General features: G+C 35.6%; 2 protein-coding genes across 3 annotated transcripts in view; one reads left to right on the forward strand and one right to left on the reverse strand.

Moving 5' to 3' along the window:
• Positions 1-305: 305 nt before the first annotated feature.
• LOC117116241 (cyclic nucleotide-binding domain-containing protein 2-like) overlaps positions 306-18617 on the forward strand; it is a 19913-nt gene continuing 1601 nt past the window's right edge. The window contains exons 1-11 of one of the 2 annotated variants that reach the window (XM_033260230.1): positions 306-671; positions 941-1005; positions 1815-1914; positions 2051-2125; positions 2428-2519; positions 2825-2987; positions 3756-3839; positions 4577-4777; positions 5071-5226; positions 5675-5818; positions 6250-6404. In XM_033260230.1, the coding sequence (XP_033116121.1) occupies positions 627-671; positions 941-1005; positions 1815-1914; positions 2051-2125; positions 2428-2519; positions 2825-2987; positions 3756-3839; positions 4577-4777; positions 5071-5226; positions 5675-5818; positions 6250-6387 (1263 nt within the window). In that variant the 5' untranslated portion in view covers positions 306-626 and the 3' untranslated portion in view covers positions 6388-6404. Of the gene's footprint in view, positions 750-940; positions 1006-1814; positions 1915-2050; positions 2126-2427; positions 2520-2824; positions 2988-3755; positions 3840-4576; positions 4778-5070; positions 5227-5674; positions 5819-6249; positions 6405-18617 lie in introns of both variants that reach the window. The other variant, XM_033260229.1, reaches the window with a different exon arrangement.
• LOC117116236 (cyclic nucleotide-binding domain-containing protein 2-like) overlaps positions 6881-18617 on the reverse strand; it is a 13794-nt gene continuing 2057 nt past the window's right edge. The window contains exons 2-15 of the mRNA XM_033260223.1: positions 16794-16867; positions 16044-16164; positions 15375-15449; positions 14549-14637; positions 13430-13503; positions 12085-12325; positions 11607-11684; positions 11186-11246; positions 10490-10513; positions 10247-10429; positions 8865-9041; positions 8364-8483; positions 7466-7519; positions 6881-7329 (exon numbers count right to left, since the gene is read on the reverse strand). Of these exons, the coding sequence (XP_033116114.1) occupies positions 7111-7329; positions 7466-7519; positions 8364-8483; positions 8865-9041; positions 10247-10429; positions 10490-10513; positions 11186-11246; positions 11607-11684; positions 12085-12325; positions 13430-13503; positions 14549-14637; positions 15375-15449; positions 16044-16164; positions 16794-16867 (1590 nt within the window). The 3' untranslated portion in view covers positions 6881-7110. The remainder of the gene's footprint in view (positions 7330-7465; positions 7520-8363; positions 8484-8864; positions 9042-10246; positions 10430-10489; positions 10514-11185; positions 11247-11606; positions 11685-12084; positions 12326-13429; positions 13504-14548; positions 14638-15374; positions 15450-16043; positions 16165-16793; positions 16868-18617) is intronic.

The raw sequence follows: 18617 nt of genomic DNA on the forward strand, positions 1-18617 counted from the left end.
ATATTGGCCTATTCAAAGACAACCAAGCACAAATTATGTATGCAAGCTTCTTCACTCTATGGAAAATTATTTCAGTAGGGCCTACGTCACGCTAAATAAGCTACTGGACACACTGAGTGAAAGAAATCAATGCCATTAGTACAACTAGCAGTCGCCATAAACAATGGAGCTCTTGATATCTCGATTTCAGTAAATACTTTAAACATTACCACTGCTCTTATATTCTTCAATGTCATGTTTGCATATAAAGCCGGCCTTCATTAAGAGATTATCTACAGAGTAAATATTACAAGCACTTGATATAGTAAACACTGAGATACATACAAACAATGCATATTTGTAGTGATGTATTGAATGATATTGCGTCATTCAACAGATTTGAGCAATTTCGCGTAATCATCAAGGATATTTCTATTGTCTTAATTTTTACATTTTTACGGCATGCAAGTGAAACCACGGAAACCAAAATTATATTCTATGTTTCAAGAGTTTTTAACATTTCTAACCACGTTACCGATGGGAGAAGGCGATCAATGTCTTGCTATTTACTGATTTTGGTGGATTCAATAACTGGCCTATCACTAAAACGCTTGAATTTTAATCGCAAAAAGTAAGCTGTTTAAGTCATGACATTTGAATTAGCAAATCGAAGTAGAAGGCGCAATGCTCAGGTAACTTGGCCTGGTCAATTATCATCAACATCTTTAGTGGGCAGCAATTCTAAAAATCGCAAAGAACAGAAATTAAAGGTGCGTAGGCCTATTTATGTTGTTCAGGTCGTAAGGTGGCCTAATGTATAGATAATTATTAATGTTCTTAACATCTTATTAACAGGAAAAAGAACCATATGGTGTCTGATACTTCCACACCTTATATAGTGTTACTTCAATATGAAGTATATAATATGTAGGCTTACTTTAGTTTTTCTCTTTGATTTCAGAGTTTGGAACGTTTTCGAAAAGCAGTTAGAAAACTGCAAATCATTCTTACAGCTAATCCAAACCGGTAAGTTAGTATCTAGTTATATACATTTTTCATTTCACACTCAACAACAAAATTTCACTGTTATCATTGTTCCATATAATACCGTTTTCTCTCTTGTTCTTCCACCCCCCCCCCCCCCAAAGCAATCCCTCATCTTTGGAGCATGAGGACTTCCGATTGTAGTTTTACTTGCGCATGACATAGGCAGATCAAGGCGTGCCAAGAGGGTGCTCACCTTCCCAACTTCGGCACCAGCAAATGTTCTCTCACAAGGCGCGAAATCGTTAGATAAGAGAATACAATGGGTAAAACGTCACCCTGCTTCCCTCACAACAGGGAAAGGAATGTCTCTTCGAGCAATGGTTTCTCGAGTGATGCCTACCTAATTCCCGCCCATTCCCATCCACCCGCCAGAAACATTCAGGATCCGCCCCTATGACTGTGTAAATTCTAAAGCTAAGCGTATATAAACGCATGCTTTTAGAGTTGAATACCGTGATATTTTAAAGCCTTATTACTTACCAGCTTTTATCTTTGAAGCCGGGCACACGGTGTGCCGGTCAAAGAATCCATGTGAGCGCTTGACGTCGCCATGTCGTCTGCTATGTGTCAGAGACACTATGAGCAATTCGTCATTGTAAACATAGGCAGATCAACGCGCGCCTCTGCACGTTGCGTTTTCATGGCAGGAAATCGAATCGGCCGACAATCGTCGGTGCAGTGTACCCAGATTTAGGTATGGCATGGTAGACTTTCGACTTTGTTGTCTGCAGTTGAAGCACGAAATCAGCTTAATAAAAAGTTAAAATATTGCCATTTATATTTTACAGGAATAGAAACATTGCCATTCAATTCGGTTACAATTGCGAGGACGACAAACAGAGCTCAGAGTTGGCCTTTGATGCCAGTTACTTCAAAGCAAAAGGACAGGTACCGATCATCATCTTCGTTACTATTGCCATGTATTAAAAAAACAAATTATCTATTCTCTCATCAATTTTTTCACTTTTACCACAACAATAAAATTAACATATTTTTCATATAACCATCCTTTTTGTTTTACAAGCGACAATTAAGTACCGAAGTGAAGCAGACTTTAATTAAGCTACCAGAATATCGGACAGAGGAAGACGTAATTTCTGTAAGAATACGTATTTTATAAATTCATTATCTTGATTTTTATACAATAATCTGTGCATCCAATGACAAGTTTTCATACAAGGATTAATTCACGAATCAATGTGGTAATAACTGCTCTTCTTCTTAATTTATAATACCATGAATCTGTTATTTGCTTCATGCGGTAATTGGCTAGTCTGTGTTTTTTTTTTTATCATACACAAAAAGTACAAAATGTAAACTTTCGAATAATAAGACAGTTGATATTCCAATGATGACGAGTAAAACATTTTTTTTATGGCCGTTTGTATTTTCTTTCATCAGGCATTGGCTTCTTTACGCATGCGTGTTGAACCATTTCGAGAATTTCCGATAAAGATGCAACAGTCAATTGTCCGAGTCGGCTGGTTTGAAAGGTAATTCCGTATAGAAATAATCATGATTCTAAACATAATTGGTTCTGGGAGATTCCACGAGAGATCTTTGTCGCTATTTGTCTGATGAGATTTATAATAATTTCTAATAAAATGACTGCATGCAAAACCTAATTCTCAAATACTGTTCCACAGAAAGTGATTATGAAAAGATATGATTCAATAGGGAGTTCTGTGACGAGTCTTTGACATGAAGTCAATTAGTTCATGAAAAAGTTTACAACATGCATTTGGAATATGTATTATTTCTCCTGTTTAATACATAATCTACAGTTTTTCATTTAAAGTTTTGAAGTAGGCAGGCTAATAATACGACAGGGACATCGAGCCGAACAATTCTACTTAATACTCTCAGGAACAGCTGTTGTAAACGTTACAAGCAAGGATCCAGAGACTGGAGACAAAATATCAAATGACGTTGCGTACTTAAGAAATGGAGACAGTTTTGGGGTAAATATCAATCATTCCAATAACATTTACGAGTAAAACAAATGTATCAAATCAAATTAGTCTAGTTTGCTTTTTTCTTCTCCCATATGACTTCAACAATATACTTTTCGTTAGAGCTTCAAATTTTCTGTAGTTGAGTATATTAAAGTGCTAGCATTCCGAAAGGAAAATCCCCCAGAATGTTCCCACCAATTTCCAAGTTTACTCGGGATTTGGTTCCTGCTTTTCAACTTGATGACATGTAATGAGTGAAAATGAGTGTGGATCATGAAATGGTTGTCATTTTCCACCCCATCTGTAATGTTGTACTGTCGGTAGTATATCATGTAACTACGCATACATTAAATGAAGTACAAACACTAGAACTCATCATATGGTTCTCTGCCTTTATTCATTCATCATCATTATGGCTCCTCTCCAAGTTTCCAACCTTAACACCAATAGGTGGCGCTACTGCCAATATTGTAAATAATCACAACACCACACCATCTATATACATTACTTTTTTATTTTGGTGTTTTTCTTATACAATTAAAAAAAAATTCATTATTGAAACTGAGCCAAAAGCATTTAGTTTAGAATAAGTTAGTTTATGTGCAATCGAATTGGAATGCTTGATACTAAAATGAGGCTTAACGTGTTATGTATCGAGCATCACAATAGAGACAACAAATGGTATCGACTTTTTTTGAGTGCTAAGGGAGTAAAATATAATACGGTCTCTCTGTATTTAATTGTTTATTTCTTACATTATCATTATCTTCGTAGGAGTTAGCATTGATTCACCATGCTAAGCGCAACGCAAGCGTTAAGTGCCGGACTGACGTAGAGTTGCTGGCCATTGACAGAAAGGTAAGATAAAGAAAAAATTGCAGTTAGCTGCCATCTACGATTGTAATCGTAGCTCAAGGGTAAAACTGAGGGCGCAATACTACGTGGTTTTTTTTAGACAGCGTAATTTGTTTGTATTGTAAATGGGTATGCTTCCGACCCACCCAGCCCAACAAACTCACGGCTGGTGTTCACAGATAGTCTGTAGCACTAATATAACAAATTTTATCTAAAGTAGAGGCCCCCAGTATTGTTTGAATTTTGTTCACGTTAGCAAAATTTATCACATTAGCAAAAATAACACTAATATGTTTTTAATTAAACAAATGTAAAATATAGAGAAGCCTATTTGTGATCATTAGTTTTTTTTAAGAACTTTGCTAACACAGTAAATAGAACTTTCATTAGATAATTTGTATAAAAATTATTATGTTTTCTAATCTCTGCGTCATAATATTTACTGTATTTTTACACATCTTTGAAATCGACAACATTTTACGGAAAAGAGGCCTAAATTTAAATTGAATTATTTGTAGAAAATACCTTTCCATTATTTTATTATTCAATTTGAAAATTTATCGCGAAATAATAATAATTAGCCTAATAATGAAAGAACACAAAACTTTCTTTAACTTTCCAAATAATATAAGGGAAAGTTTTGGCGATATTCGTTCAGACAAAATTGTTTCCTAGATTTTTTTTTTTATATTTTGTAAGTTTATAAAGTTTCTGTGTATTATTTCTTACTCAACTGTCAGGATTTCCTGGCGATTTTCGTCCAGACCACACAACCGCCAGAGTTCTTAGGTTTCTTGCATTCACTGGAGCAGCTTTCTGATTGGCCAGTCAATCTTCTACCATTTCATGATCCAAACATTTGTCTGTTCACATACTTTCGCCGAGGGAACATCATCACACATGACAGTGTTGAATCAAAATGGCTTTATGTTGTAAAATCAGTAAGTAAAATTTACTTGTTCATTTAGATTATTTTAGATAACCGAGATGTTTTTTGATGGATTAACGATTTAAATTTTTTTATGATTTTGATGATTATTATAATTTTATATTAAATTCTTGCAGTACACCACGTAGATAGTTCTGAAAAGAAGTGTTGTTTTGTTGAGAATTTCTCGACGTTTTATTGATTTGCTTCAATCGTCATCAGGATGATAATATCTGCAGAAAGTCCAAACAGGGAAATACTTATATGTTTGGAAAGTGATAATTTTGAATATCTTAACTTTCACAGGGCACTTGCCGTATTATTAAACGAATGGATTATTCATTGTGTCTCGATTGTTCTGTTGGAAATCACAGAAATAATTTTATCAAAAGAACAGCTGAACAAACAAACTGTCAAAGTTGTTTTATTCAGTTGGGAAAACTAAATGCGGGTGACATATTTGTGAGTATAATTTTATACTTGTGGCATTTTTCATTTAGAACCAAACAATAGGTAATGGAACACATTAAAATCTTCCTCTCTCCTCTCTGTCATAGTTAAGGCCCGTTGGGACCTTAGTTCCTCAATATCCACCGTGTCCCCATACTCCCGACAAAAAAGTTCTAGATCAGCTACTTCCATGACTGCATTTAATAGAAAAGTCTTTTCTGTAGTGTTAACTAATTTCCTTACGAAGCTTCATTGTGCTTCCATGTTTAGATCACCCATTGGTAGAAGTACGGTACTGAATGCATCTACATCATCTTCACATTTGTTCCACATAGACGAAAATAACATTAGCACAATTTTCCTATGAAATATTCATTTACTATTTTATAAGACAATGTAAGTGACCCTGTTATTATATCGTGTATGCTAATAGAGGATATGACTTTGATTCTATATTCAGGGTTTGTCAGATTTGATATTCAAGGGAATTTTTGTTCCATTATGTGCAGCACTTGTATCAGATGGAGCGGAATGCATCTTAATTTCAAAACGATTTTTCAACCAGCATCTTTCAGAAGGTCTGCGAAAGCATTTACTACGGACGGTAAGTACAACTTCCGGATCTAATTCAACGTTTATTAAACATTTGTCCTGAAATTATCAATTTTTTGTCTACTAATACTATAAACTTATACGGTAGGTTACGTTCGTCAAGTCTTTCCGCTGAATGGTGCATTTATTAAGTATTTCTACTGGTTTTGTTTTCACACTAGAAATATACACGTTGTTATTTATCCCGAATTGGTAAATCAACCTTTGTGACCGGCACTGATTGACAATATTCTCCTTTTGTCTCTTTCTTAATAAACTGAAAAAACCTGAAATTAGTCGAGATGTCAATTATCGGACATTTTGGAAATTCCGACAAAGATTTGCCAAGGCCGGTCACATTTATGTGAGATTAGGCGCATTGATCTAGAAAAAAATGCATGCCTGTCCAAATTACTTTGCAATGATTAAGCAATACATTTTCAGATACGCCCATATCCAAGCCCAGAGGCTCTCCAGCAACAATTCCATCTCAATGCCGAATGGGAAAGTTTTAAAAAAGTAACGTTGATGAAATCAATCGATAAAATTAGGAGAAAAGAAGCACTGGGGTCTCCGAGATAATGCACATCATGTATAATGTAAGTATATCTTTCGTTTATACTGTTGTATTAGGCCTACGTAATCAAAATATAAAAATAAACACTTAAGTTGGCATTTACTTGCAGCGTTTCTTCGACTAATTCATCTCTCTTTCTAATTGTTGTAAGTTTTTAAAGAAACTTCTTATACTTGGCCAAATTTTAGCAAGCCTAATTGTTGGTTTTATTTGTCTTGGAATGTCATACAACATTGTAAACATGTGTTTATAGGAATGTTCATCGTTCCAATAATTGTCTATAGTTAATAATTAATAACTTTTGTAATTTAAGAAAAATTCTATTATCAACTTCAAAATTATTTATTTTTGGTGAATCTGTTAAAATTTCTCATTATTATTCATAACGCTTCACTTTTATCAAAACACATACGTTCTGAATAATAATTAAATAGTAAATTTCAACATTGTTTATTATTCAGAACGCCTCATTTTTTTAAAATCAAAACACAAACGCCCTTTTTATGTTGTACTCTCATATTTTATTCTATGCTCGTCATGTTAATTACAACCCGTGTGAGTAAAATAATTATCCTGAATTTAAGGTTCTCGAAAAACAAACGGCTGTGTCGGTACAGTAGCTCTTACATCAAACACAAAAGAACAGTCTAAGATAATCTTAGTTTGAACTTAAATTCCATGACACAATTCCATGCATTCATCCTATCCGCTGGTTAGTTAGTGTGGAACTATGGTCTTTTTGTTGACCTCTTTTTGTCTTTAATTATTGAAACCACTGCTTCATTTTTAAATTCGTTCCACACCGTGTAATGTTCAAGATGTTTCTGTAGCTTTCCTGATGAGGGATACGGCCCACGTAAGCTGCGAATATTTCTCAAAACTCGTTCACTTGCGTGTTTAACGAAGAACTCCTTGTTTATCATTACACATTCTGCCCCTCTGGAGACCTATAACGAAAAAGAACTTGTAACGCAATGTCAGTTAATTACCGCGTTATATCGCGTTACCGCGTGTTAATATATATCATGATTCAAACATTTTAGTATAAAAAATGTTTAGTATAATTTGCATTTTATTACTTACTAGGCTTACACTTGACTGTTCGTGTAAAAATTCTTGTCCTATCGTTGACAATCCCTGTAAAATATACAATAAGTGTATAATGTTATGTCCCAGTCATTGCCACTTTAATTATGGTAGCCATAATATGCAATGATATTTTTTTAAAGAAAAGGTAGTTTTATAAAGTTATATCAAGTCGTTTATCAGATAAATTTCGGAGTATTGTAACGTTTTGCTGTCCCTGTATAAAAAAGATGAAGAAGGTTTTCTAAAAGTTTAAATGGCATTGATAATAATCCTGACGGTTTTCTGTTCGATCTTGATTAAAATTCTAGAACTCGTGGTCACTGCCATAAGTTAAAATATAACTACAGTCGGACAAATCCACGTTTTAATTCTTCCTAAAGACGGGCTGTTGTGACTTGGAATACCCATCAAGAAAAAGTTGTGACTGCCTTGGAGTGCCATTGGTCCATCCACCTTCTTAAATACACCATAATTTTACGAAGTTTGATCTGACAACATTGAGCAGCCTATTAGCAAAGCTATGCTGGTGCTTCAAATCTAGAAAGAAATTCTTGCATTTCAGTATGTTCAGTAAGATATGGGGTTTTATAAAAAGTGTGTTAGCAAAGAGTATAGAACAGCAAGACTCCCGACTGCCCGAATTTTATATGCATGCAATTGAACGTCGTTAAAAAAAGTACTGCTATGAGGTAGAGGGCGCCCTATTAGAATTCGAATAGAGTTCGCTCGAAACTCATCTTTTTAGTACACGTCCCTTGGTGGCATACTTTTTGAAATAAGATTATGCTCCAACGAAACCACGAGAGTCGAACCCGAACCAATTCTATATTCTTTGGTGCGTGATTATAACTCCATGTTTGGTGTTAGTTATCAATGGTTATACAAAACTTACAAACGTATCTTTTCGCTGAAGAATCTCTATTTGAACAAACACCACGACAGCTAATTTTTCTGAAGTTGAGTTACTCGGCTTGGAATCATCCGCATGGCTCGTATTATACCCTGCATCATGCTAATTACATAATAAATCACACATTGATTTTAAGAACTTTGAGCAATTGTAATTAAATGAACACGGTATATTATGTTTTAATGAAATTTGTAATAATACAATTGTGTACGGCATGTCAAAAACAAAAAGACAAATATAGTAAAATCATCAATATTTGGTTTAATAAATTACAATAGTTTATGTTTTTTGTTATTGAAGACACAACCTTAATTTATTATTTTTATATTGCTAATGATATAGTAAGGTTTTCTCAGTTTCTTTAAACCAAGGGACATTTCACGTAACATACTATTCTCTCCCTGATATCTTTGTTATCCTTCGTCATCCCAAACATAGTGGATGGGCCAAAGGCACAATAAAAACTATTATAAAAATACTTACGTCTCTTAGTAACTTTTCATTAAGGTGAAAATTACTTTTTGAGTATGATATTTTGCTAGGCCGTGTTCCCCGCAGTGGATCAAACGTAGGATTTATTCCATGGTGGGACGACATGTTTTCTACTGTTTTAGGTCGTGTTAAAAATACACCTTGAGGTAATTTGAGGTCTTCCGAAATCTAGAAAAAAGAATTCGTATCTTTCTTCTTTATTTCTTTATTTCTTTTTTATTGTATCAGGTAAAAAATTTAACAAAAGGAAAAAAAACAGACTATTCAAAAACATTGTGCATCATGAAAAATTTAAGTATCAAATAGTAAAAAAAGTAGAACAGAATAATAAAGTACAAAGTTTAATTGTATAAAATAGATAAATTGTCTGAAAGTTGTTTAAAGGATTATAACATAGCCTATTTACAATTTACTGTTAGAATGAATACAATTTACAAAAAAAATCAATAAATTTCACTGCGGATTGAGACTAATTAAATTTAGATATATACATTAAAAAGTGCTAAAGACAATTACATTTAATATGTATTTATAATTCATTAGTAGCAAAAATTATTATAAAATCATTACAGGATAATAAAAGATTTACAAAGATTGTGGTCAAATCAACAATATCAATTTACAATAAAAAGAAATTACAAAACACGATAGGCCCTATCAGAAATAATCCAGCGACTTTAAAAGATAAATCGGAAACTAATACAACAGAAATAGCCTTTATGTTTCAGTGTATTTAATTTTGAAAGATCTACTCTTTTGCCGTATTGCCAACTAATGGCAGACGGTATTCACATCATAGCAAACAACTTAAATAGCAGAAGAATGAGCTGTTCCGCGTATTTACATTAAGATTGATGGAACATCCGCCCTCCCGCGATCGGGCCTTAACTATGGCAGAGAGGAGAGGAAGGTTTTTAATGTGTTCCATTGCCTTGTTTGGCTCTGTGTTGATATACCGTATAGCGCCGCTATGCGGACGGGGTAAAATTACTCTCCGTGTACCCACCATACATTTCGAACAGAAGTTCCACAAAATTGGGAAGCTGCTCTATCTTCTGCAATTTATTATCTCTGATCATAATCAGATGAGGTGTAATTGACCTATACCGGAGTGTCAATCAAACTTAACATCTGACCAATCAGAACAGTGCCAGGAATAAGCGCGTGTCCAAGAAGCACGCTTGTTGTTCCACAAACCAAAAACGCATGTGTTTGCGCATTTTTTTACGCTGTCGTCTTGTGTGATCTTACCGACAGTATCCAAGGGGCGGGGCTTAGCGGAAAGGTGGAAAGGTCAATTGATCGTCCCGCTAAGCCCTTCGAATGTTGTCGCTAACACCAAACACGGAAAATACGATGTCATGCATACTTACGCTAGCTGTGTCGCTCTCTGGATAAACTGTTCTTGTTGCCTGGAGAGTTGGCTCTTGCTCCAGAAATCTTATTTTTTGATTTTGCGTTCGTTTTGTAGTATTTATTGTTTCGTCTTTATCGGTTGTACCTAAATACACAAACATAATTTTATACGTATATTTATGTGTTCCTAATCGAGCACTCTTATTATCTTATCATTCATCTATTTTTTTATATTTTATTTACGGTGCTACGCAGCAAACTTGCTTCATCACCTGGCAACTTCCCTAATAATAATTAAATAAGTAAAAATTGTTTATTTCGCCGGTTTTCTCGAACGAAAGATTAGGGCTGGAGTGCGCCCTAAATACCATCATGGAAAAGATGTGTAAACGAATAGGTATTAAATTTACTAAAGCTGAGCACTCACTGCATTCTACGACGATTCCAACTCCGTTTAGTTGAGCGCTAGTTTACTTGAGCGAATCTTCATATTAAACACGATCCATTTGCGCGCTCGTCGTGGCGTTGGGCTCTTCATAGGATCGCATCGGCAGACGATCCATTAAGGCCAACTCAGACAGCGTCGTACGACGCTGCCCGACGCGATTTTTTGTCGCGTCGGATCTGTGTGAGTTAAACGCAGACGCGATGGTGTGCGTCGGGGGCAGTCGCGTAGTAGAATATTAAACATGTTTAATATTTCTCACGACGGCTTAAGACTGTCCCCGACGATAAATCGGGTCGGGCTGCGTCGGCCGACGCTGTCTGAGTTGGCCTTTAGGTGCAGTGCAGTAAGTTCCCGGCTTTACTGTACATTATTCATTAGATGAAATTATTTAACATGTTGGAATATTATCAGTATTAACTCAATTATATCCTATCAGATGTGGCGAATAACTCAAATTATACGCATTTCATTTTTCATTCCCGTATGACATGTAATAAGGTAAACTTACGGACTTGACAATGTATATCCAATCAGATGAATTGCTATCTTTTACAATGACTTGTCCTCGTCTGTAAAATATTATTAAATACAAATTTAGTATTTCTAGATAAATAGGGGAAGAGCGCCCGCCTTCGATAGTTACAATTGTACTAATAGGCCTAGTAAAAGAATGTCCACCAAATTATCGATGGCAGTCAGGGACCGGAGCGTCGTGTCTTCGGGGCACAGTGTAGGCCTATGTGCCCAGAAGACCCACCTATTTGACAAAGAGAAAGGGGCTGAATCTACCATGTGTACAAATTTACCACCTGTGCAAGTAGACTCGAAGCCTAGTAAAAAAGAAGTTTATGCAAAATAGGCCTAAAGGAAGATACGATGAGATTACGTCGTAACGTAATACTAACAATGTGATACTAAAAGTTTCTTACTTGTAGAAGTGAAATAAACACATTTCTGGATGTTCTATCAACGTCTCTATTGGCCATTCTTTCATGAATTGCAGAGGCCTAAAATGGTAATTTAATACATGATCACCAACTGTCCAATGAAATTCAGTTCTAAATGTTTCTTGTCATATTGATGCATATTTGTGTTTAAATTAAGTATGCAAAGTCAAGAGTTTGAGCCTTAATATTATTAATTGATTATTCGTAATTGATTTGTTTGTATGAATGATGGTTTTGCCCTACCTGACATAATATGTCAGGTAGGGCAAAATCATCATATACGATAATATTATTATCGTACTGAATGCTCAGTACATTCCCAAATACTTGCGGGAGAAAAAAAATCTTACAAGTGATTCGGGTGGGAACTGAACCCACGATCGCCAGATAACTAGCTTGGTGTCTTAAATCTCCTGACGCAAACCCCCATCGAATGATTCGCTTGTGTTTTTAAAAATACCTTAGAAATTGTATGTGCTCGGGCTCTTCGCCTGGTTCCTGTCCTCTCATAAATATTCTAAAGAAATCGTCTCTTCCTATTGCAAGTAACTCCACAGGTTCCTGACTTGTCACCGTAGCTGTTCGTTGTGAGCGGTGCAACAAGGCAAGTTCCCCAAATGAACTCCCCTTCCTTAAGAATGCAGCAGTCCGTAGGCTTGCTTCACCAGTATCATGGTTTTGTTCCATAATTGTTACAACGGCTGGATTAAAGGTGTTAGAATGATTCATTGTATAATATTCTTCATTTGAAGCATTTCATTCTTCGAACGACATTATAATTATGTGAGCATTAATGGAAGAAACTAATTACTGAAAATATCAAGTAGGAATATAACATATCTCAGAAAAAATGCAGTGAGTATAATGTTGGCCCTTCTAGCTTAACCTAGAAGTTTGGCAGATAGGCCTATTTAAGTTCTCTTTTAAATATAATCATTACGGTACTAGGCAAGAGAGTGGGAATGTGTTCGGTCGTGAAAAAACACTATCTGCTGTCACAGCATGCATCTAGGTAAATGAGACTAGGGCCTTAGCCTTTGAAAATGTCTAAAAAGTAGAGCATCCTAATATTTAAGAACCTTTATAATCCATATATAAGATATACAGAAATTTATGTTGCTGGGCAGATAAAATGACAGTGAACGAAAACAAATAGCTAATATACAATATAAAAAATAGTAAGATGGAAACGACTAATGGGAGACTATCTTTTAATTGTTGAAAATTAGGATACTACTTGATGGTATCTACAAAGTCTTTCTAGTTCTGTACAGTGTAGTTTAGGACGACGCAGGCTTTTATCCGGATTTACGTAACATAGAATAATAGAGAAGCTGCCCAGGGTACATAATGCTTTGAACTTTTATGTTAACACACGTGATAAAAACCGGGATAAGAACTGGAATCAATTTCATTTTTCCTTTCGGAAGGTTTATGCAAAACACCAAGTAATAAAAATATTTTTTTAGAGGTCACGTGACAAAAAGGATCATTTTAACCCATTGGAGCGACATATAATCTTTTGGCACCCATGAGAATCAAAGTAATACAGTACCGTACTTGAATCTCACTTTCCTGGCTAAAATTAATGTGTTTGCTATTAATATGATACGATATGTATGATATACACATAACCAAGACCTATGTAGTTGTAGAAGGCATATTGTTTGCGTGGTCATCCTTAAACCGAGATCATAGGTTCAAAAATGTTTAAGCCTCATTATAAGTCGTGGTTTAGAGAACATAGCTGCATTTCTTTTTTTGCTATATCTAACTATTGAATTAAATTAAGAAAAGGGGTTTACCTGAACCGGATATGATAAAGTAGAAATTCTCAGCATAATGACCTTGTCGGATGATAACTCGTTTAGCTGGAACGCTGCAACAACGATTATGACAAGTTAGCAAAAAGTCGGGCACCCGCTGCGACGTACGACATTCGTACGACCGTCGGCCGACGAATCCAACTCCGCTGCCTGTGAGCGCTAGACCACGCGATGCCGTCTGCTGATTGTCGGTAGCCGTCTTAACGGATCGTCATTGAAAAACAATCCGTTGCTCACGCGTCGTGGCGCAGTTAAATGCCCGACTTTAGAGTGCAGTGATGTGGGTGTAATATGGGAACGTTTATTGCACAACAATTCAGAATTAAGTTGTACAGTACTTAAATTCGTATGACTATAGTTAAGAGCTTTGTCTACACTATCAAATTTCATATGACAAGTTTGTGTGATGTGTGCCCCGTATATCGGAATGATGATAGCATATTTGGGCGTAACAAATATGGGCGTATCACATTTATTTGCCACATAAAATTTAATAGTGTGGACAGACCTTAAGTGAGTAAAAGTTCAGTTCTTAGCAACATGGATTATGAAGAAATACCCTAGTAGTACCTTTTTAAAGCTGCATTCACATCGGATCCGAACCGAAATTCGGACAGCGTTTCCGATGCGCTGAACAACGTCAGCGTCCCTATTCTTAGACATTGATTCTATTTCCTGATCGGTTCGTTAGGCTTTCCGTTCCGAAAATTCGAATTCGGTGTGAATACAGCTTTGGTACGTAACCGGCCTGTCTCTTATACACATCTGGAATGTGTTCGGTCGTGAAAAAACACTATCTGCTGTCACAGCATGCATCTAGGTAAATGAGACTAGGGCAACTAATCAAAGTCCGCTCTTTGTGAGCGGTAGATGACGTGACGGCGTTTGATTGTCGGTGGCAGTCAGAACTGATCGTCATCCGTTGCGCGCGCATTGTGAAGCTGCGTTCGTCATAGAAACGAGTCGGCCGACGACCATCGCGGTGAGTGCCCGACTTAAATATTTTGGTAACCCCGCGTAAGATGAGTTATAGTGTACTTCGGTTTCATTGTGTACTTGAAGTATAATGATTTATTTTGGCTTTGTAGCCTGAATTACCTTTCATACCAAGCCACTTTAACGAGCTTTTCTTGCATATGTAGGGGGTACTCTGCAAAGGATTTCATTGTCTGCAAACCATACAGTGCCTGAAACGATTGTGAAGTGGAGTAATGACTAATTGTAAACATCGTCTTCATTGATGCATTACTTATGTATTCTATTAATAAATGTTTGTTATTATCTCCACTAGGAGATAGGCCTATATGTCTTCAGTCGTGCAAGTTTGTGTGCGTGTATGTCCCATTTCGAGTTTTGTGTGATTTATTATTGTTAAATATCTCAGATATTTCAAAAACTAATCAACTGATCTGAATGAAACTCTCGTGGAAGTGTAAGTAATTTACAAGGAAGAAATTATAAAGTGTTGGTGTCAGTCCAAATTTAAGGGTCATGTGTGCGTTTGAGGGCCATTAGGTCCCACACCTAAATATCTCTAAAATGGAACAATGGATCAAAATGACGCTTTCCAGTAATTGTCATTTTTTAATGTAGAAGTGTTTAAATTTTGGTCCCCATCAGAAGTAGGGTGTGGATATGAGGACCATTTAAAGATTAGGTGGTGGTGGAACAGCAACAACAGCATCAGCAGCAGTAGTAGTAGCCTAGGAGTAATGGTAGGCATAGTAGTTATAAAATGTTTTAATTATATTTTCACCAATGAAGTTTTGTGATATAATACTGTAGTGTAATTTATAGTTAGTTGCGTAATTTATGTAAACTGAAATACGAAAAGCTTTGTTGCAAATGTCTCATTTTATAGTTCTATGATCTAGTTAAGCAAACATAATAATATAATATAATTTTCTACCAGCATCGCCCTCACCGTTTGCAATTGATCTGTGGTTCTGTATACACTTGGGACGCTAAGTACATTTTTCACATCTGCGCTTAGATTTATCTATGAACAAACAAAATGATAAGTATGACATAATATTATTTATTAACACATCGGCAATGATAATAATATTTATAGGCTTATTACCTTTTATCAATTCCTGTCAAATTTTGACTATAATAAAATGATTTGCATGTCTTCAATCCATATAGCTATCTGATCTAATTATAATTAGTGTTATCATATACGTCAATAAATTACAATTCTCCGTGAAGCGGGGTAGGTTGGACGTTGTGCGTGATTGTTTATATGAATCCAATGGTAACAGCATTGTAAGCGCTGTGAAGATGTTCATGTTTATGGCACGCTGTACTAATATTTATTCAGAAGTACAATAGGACACCTTCGGGGCTCCTGTAGGAGTGTCCCTTAAATAAGGGTTTGTCGTAGTGTTAAAAGATAAACTTTCCTTCGTTTCGTGGCCGAAATTGTGTCCGCTTTATTGTGTCCCAAAGGACGGATAGAGGCCCCGCTGCTGTACTTTAGGCTACATGCCCGTTATACAAAAATAATAAATATTTACTCTCGCGAAGGCATGAAAACTACTAGCCGAAACATTATTATTACATTATCAGCATGATCGTCGTGTATGCCTACCTCTCTTTTGGCTTTATACATCCGAGGATCAAAAGATAATCCTGAATATTTCATTGTATCCGATTCTAAGTTATGCGCTATCTCCGTAAAGGACATTACCTCCTTTGGTTGATTTTTTGTTCTGTTAATAAAAATAAGAAAGAAATATCTTCGGTAATCCGTGTCCGTAATCCTCATTAAAAATGAAGTAAAAGAAGTGACAAATAATATGGCGTCACACTTTAAAAATGGAGAAAATGACGTCATAATCACGTGCTGAACAATTATGTATGTACGATGGTACAGTACCTATGTATATATACATTCGTAAACCCAGTGACTATTATTTGTAAATGAGGCGAATTTCTGTAAGTCTGCAGTGCCTATGTAGGCCTAGATGATTGTAATGTATCAACGTTTCAGGAGACATATCAAATGTGGGTGCCAATCTATTCTGTTTAAGGTTCACTTGTTGTTCAACAGGCTAGTGTAAGGGCCATCGGCATTATATTACTGTATGCTATAATATTATACTGCTGTACCAAAACGTCACCTGCATTACAATATACACTATATACCATACCATACTCAATTATATATAACACTGATGCCATACTAGCCTATATTATATATAGAAAATTATTATATCTACTAAAGTTCATACCACACCACACTGTCAACATCATACCATATCATACAATACTATATTATGCTAGGCTACATATTTTGTTGTATATTATTATGCGGTTCAGTCTGTCAACGCCTACTCACTTTTTAAAGATTATGGCAAAGAACTTCACCAGACACAATACCACCCTTACAGCCTTTTTAAACTTTTCCTTTGCCTGTAAAAAGAGAACATATCAAAAGAAATTATTCGAATAGGACATAATACAGTATCTCAAGTTGACAATTGTTGGTAAAGTATTCATTACTTGTCAACATTTTAATAAATGTTGCTGGAAATTGTTGCCTAGTGATGGAGTCTTTGGTCATGTCCGGGAGAAGGTTTCACAGAAGTCAATAATACCAGTATCAGATAGGCGTAATACCAAAGGATTCGTCATAAGATTTCACCACCAATGTGATGTGTCATCGAAGCGTCAAAAACAATCCAATGTACTGTGTACCAGGCAGTGCTAATAAAACGGAGTGGTTGATAAGGTGACCTGCTGTCGCCTTACGAATGCCTATCCCAAGACTATACCTACTTCAGAATACTTACAGTTACTTTCGTACAATGATGTAACCGATTTTCATTTCCAAATACACTAGACCATCCAGTCTTCAGATCATGTTTATATCTACCAGTTGCTAACCGTTTGCGATTCTTTTTGCCGCGCGTATCTTGTGACATCTTGTACGTCCTACTTTATCTACACCAATTGACTGTTTGATTCGTGCAGGCCTACTGTATCAATCACTGACAAAAACATCAGCAAACATTAATGCTATCACGTACGTGCCGTTAAACTCAGTTACGTGACCATAATATCTGAATAGGGGCCCTTTGTATACGTCGCCTATAACCTCTGTTTATTGTTTGCTACTAGTATCTGGAATTGTCTTCAACGTTGAGAGTTTTAGAATCAATGCTAAGTCTAATGCCTAATAAACCCTCTTGTTATGAATAACAATTCTTTTTATCGCTGCAAACGATATTAGGCTGGCCCATGTTCATTCAAGTTTGTCTTTTAACATAAAATGTATTTGAGTTTCATTACTGTTACGCTACATTATATTCTACATATGCTTCGAAACACACGTGGACACGCCTTCTTCATAATAATAATAATAATAATAATAATAATAATAATAACAATAATAATAATAATAAAAATAAAAATAATAAAAATAATAATAATAATAATAATAATAATAATAATAATAATAATAATAATAATATAATTCCATACTTCTATAGCGCATTCCGCAAAAAAGCCTCAATGGGCTTTACAAAAAGAAAACAAGCAGTAAATAAATTTTGACTTAAACTACGGTACGGTACTTAAACTAAACAGTTCCGAAAAAGCATTTGCGCTATCGGTATAAATATCCAGAACAGGGCTCCAACCACCGATGTCGACAGCAACGTCGCTGTCACACCCGGGTGCGCGCAGGTACTCCGTTAGGCAGTATGCTAGGCTCCGGTAGCTTCCACCTCAGAATAAGTCCTCGGCTCTACTACCGTGCACTGCAAAAGACAACGACGTTGTCTCAATTAAGGAGCAGATGGGCCCCGCTCTGGACACTCCACAAACGATAGCACATGCATCACCACCCCAGATGAATTAAGGGAAAACATATCATGCATATTCAGCGTTGTTCAATAGAAAAGTTATATGTATATATATATATATATATATATATATATATTATATATATATATATAATTTATCTATTTATTTATAGGACGACATTTGTTGAGAGCTAATGCTACACGTCATTTATTCGAACAATGTATTTACCTTCCTTACATCGTGTGCATAGCTCTCAACGAATGTTGTTTCATTAAATAGATAAATAAGTTGTGTAATAAAATGCCTCTGACAGGATTCGAACCTGTAACCTCTCGCTGTCAATGCAATATATATA

The sequence above is a fragment of the Anneissia japonica genome, unplaced genomic scaffold (genome assembly GCF_011630105.1).
Source record: "Anneissia japonica isolate Jap-2015-1 unplaced genomic scaffold, ASM1163010v1 scaffold288028_len459517_cov177, whole genome shotgun sequence".
Classification (NCBI taxonomy): domain Eukaryota; kingdom Metazoa; phylum Echinodermata; class Crinoidea; order Comatulida; family Comatulidae; genus Anneissia; species Anneissia japonica.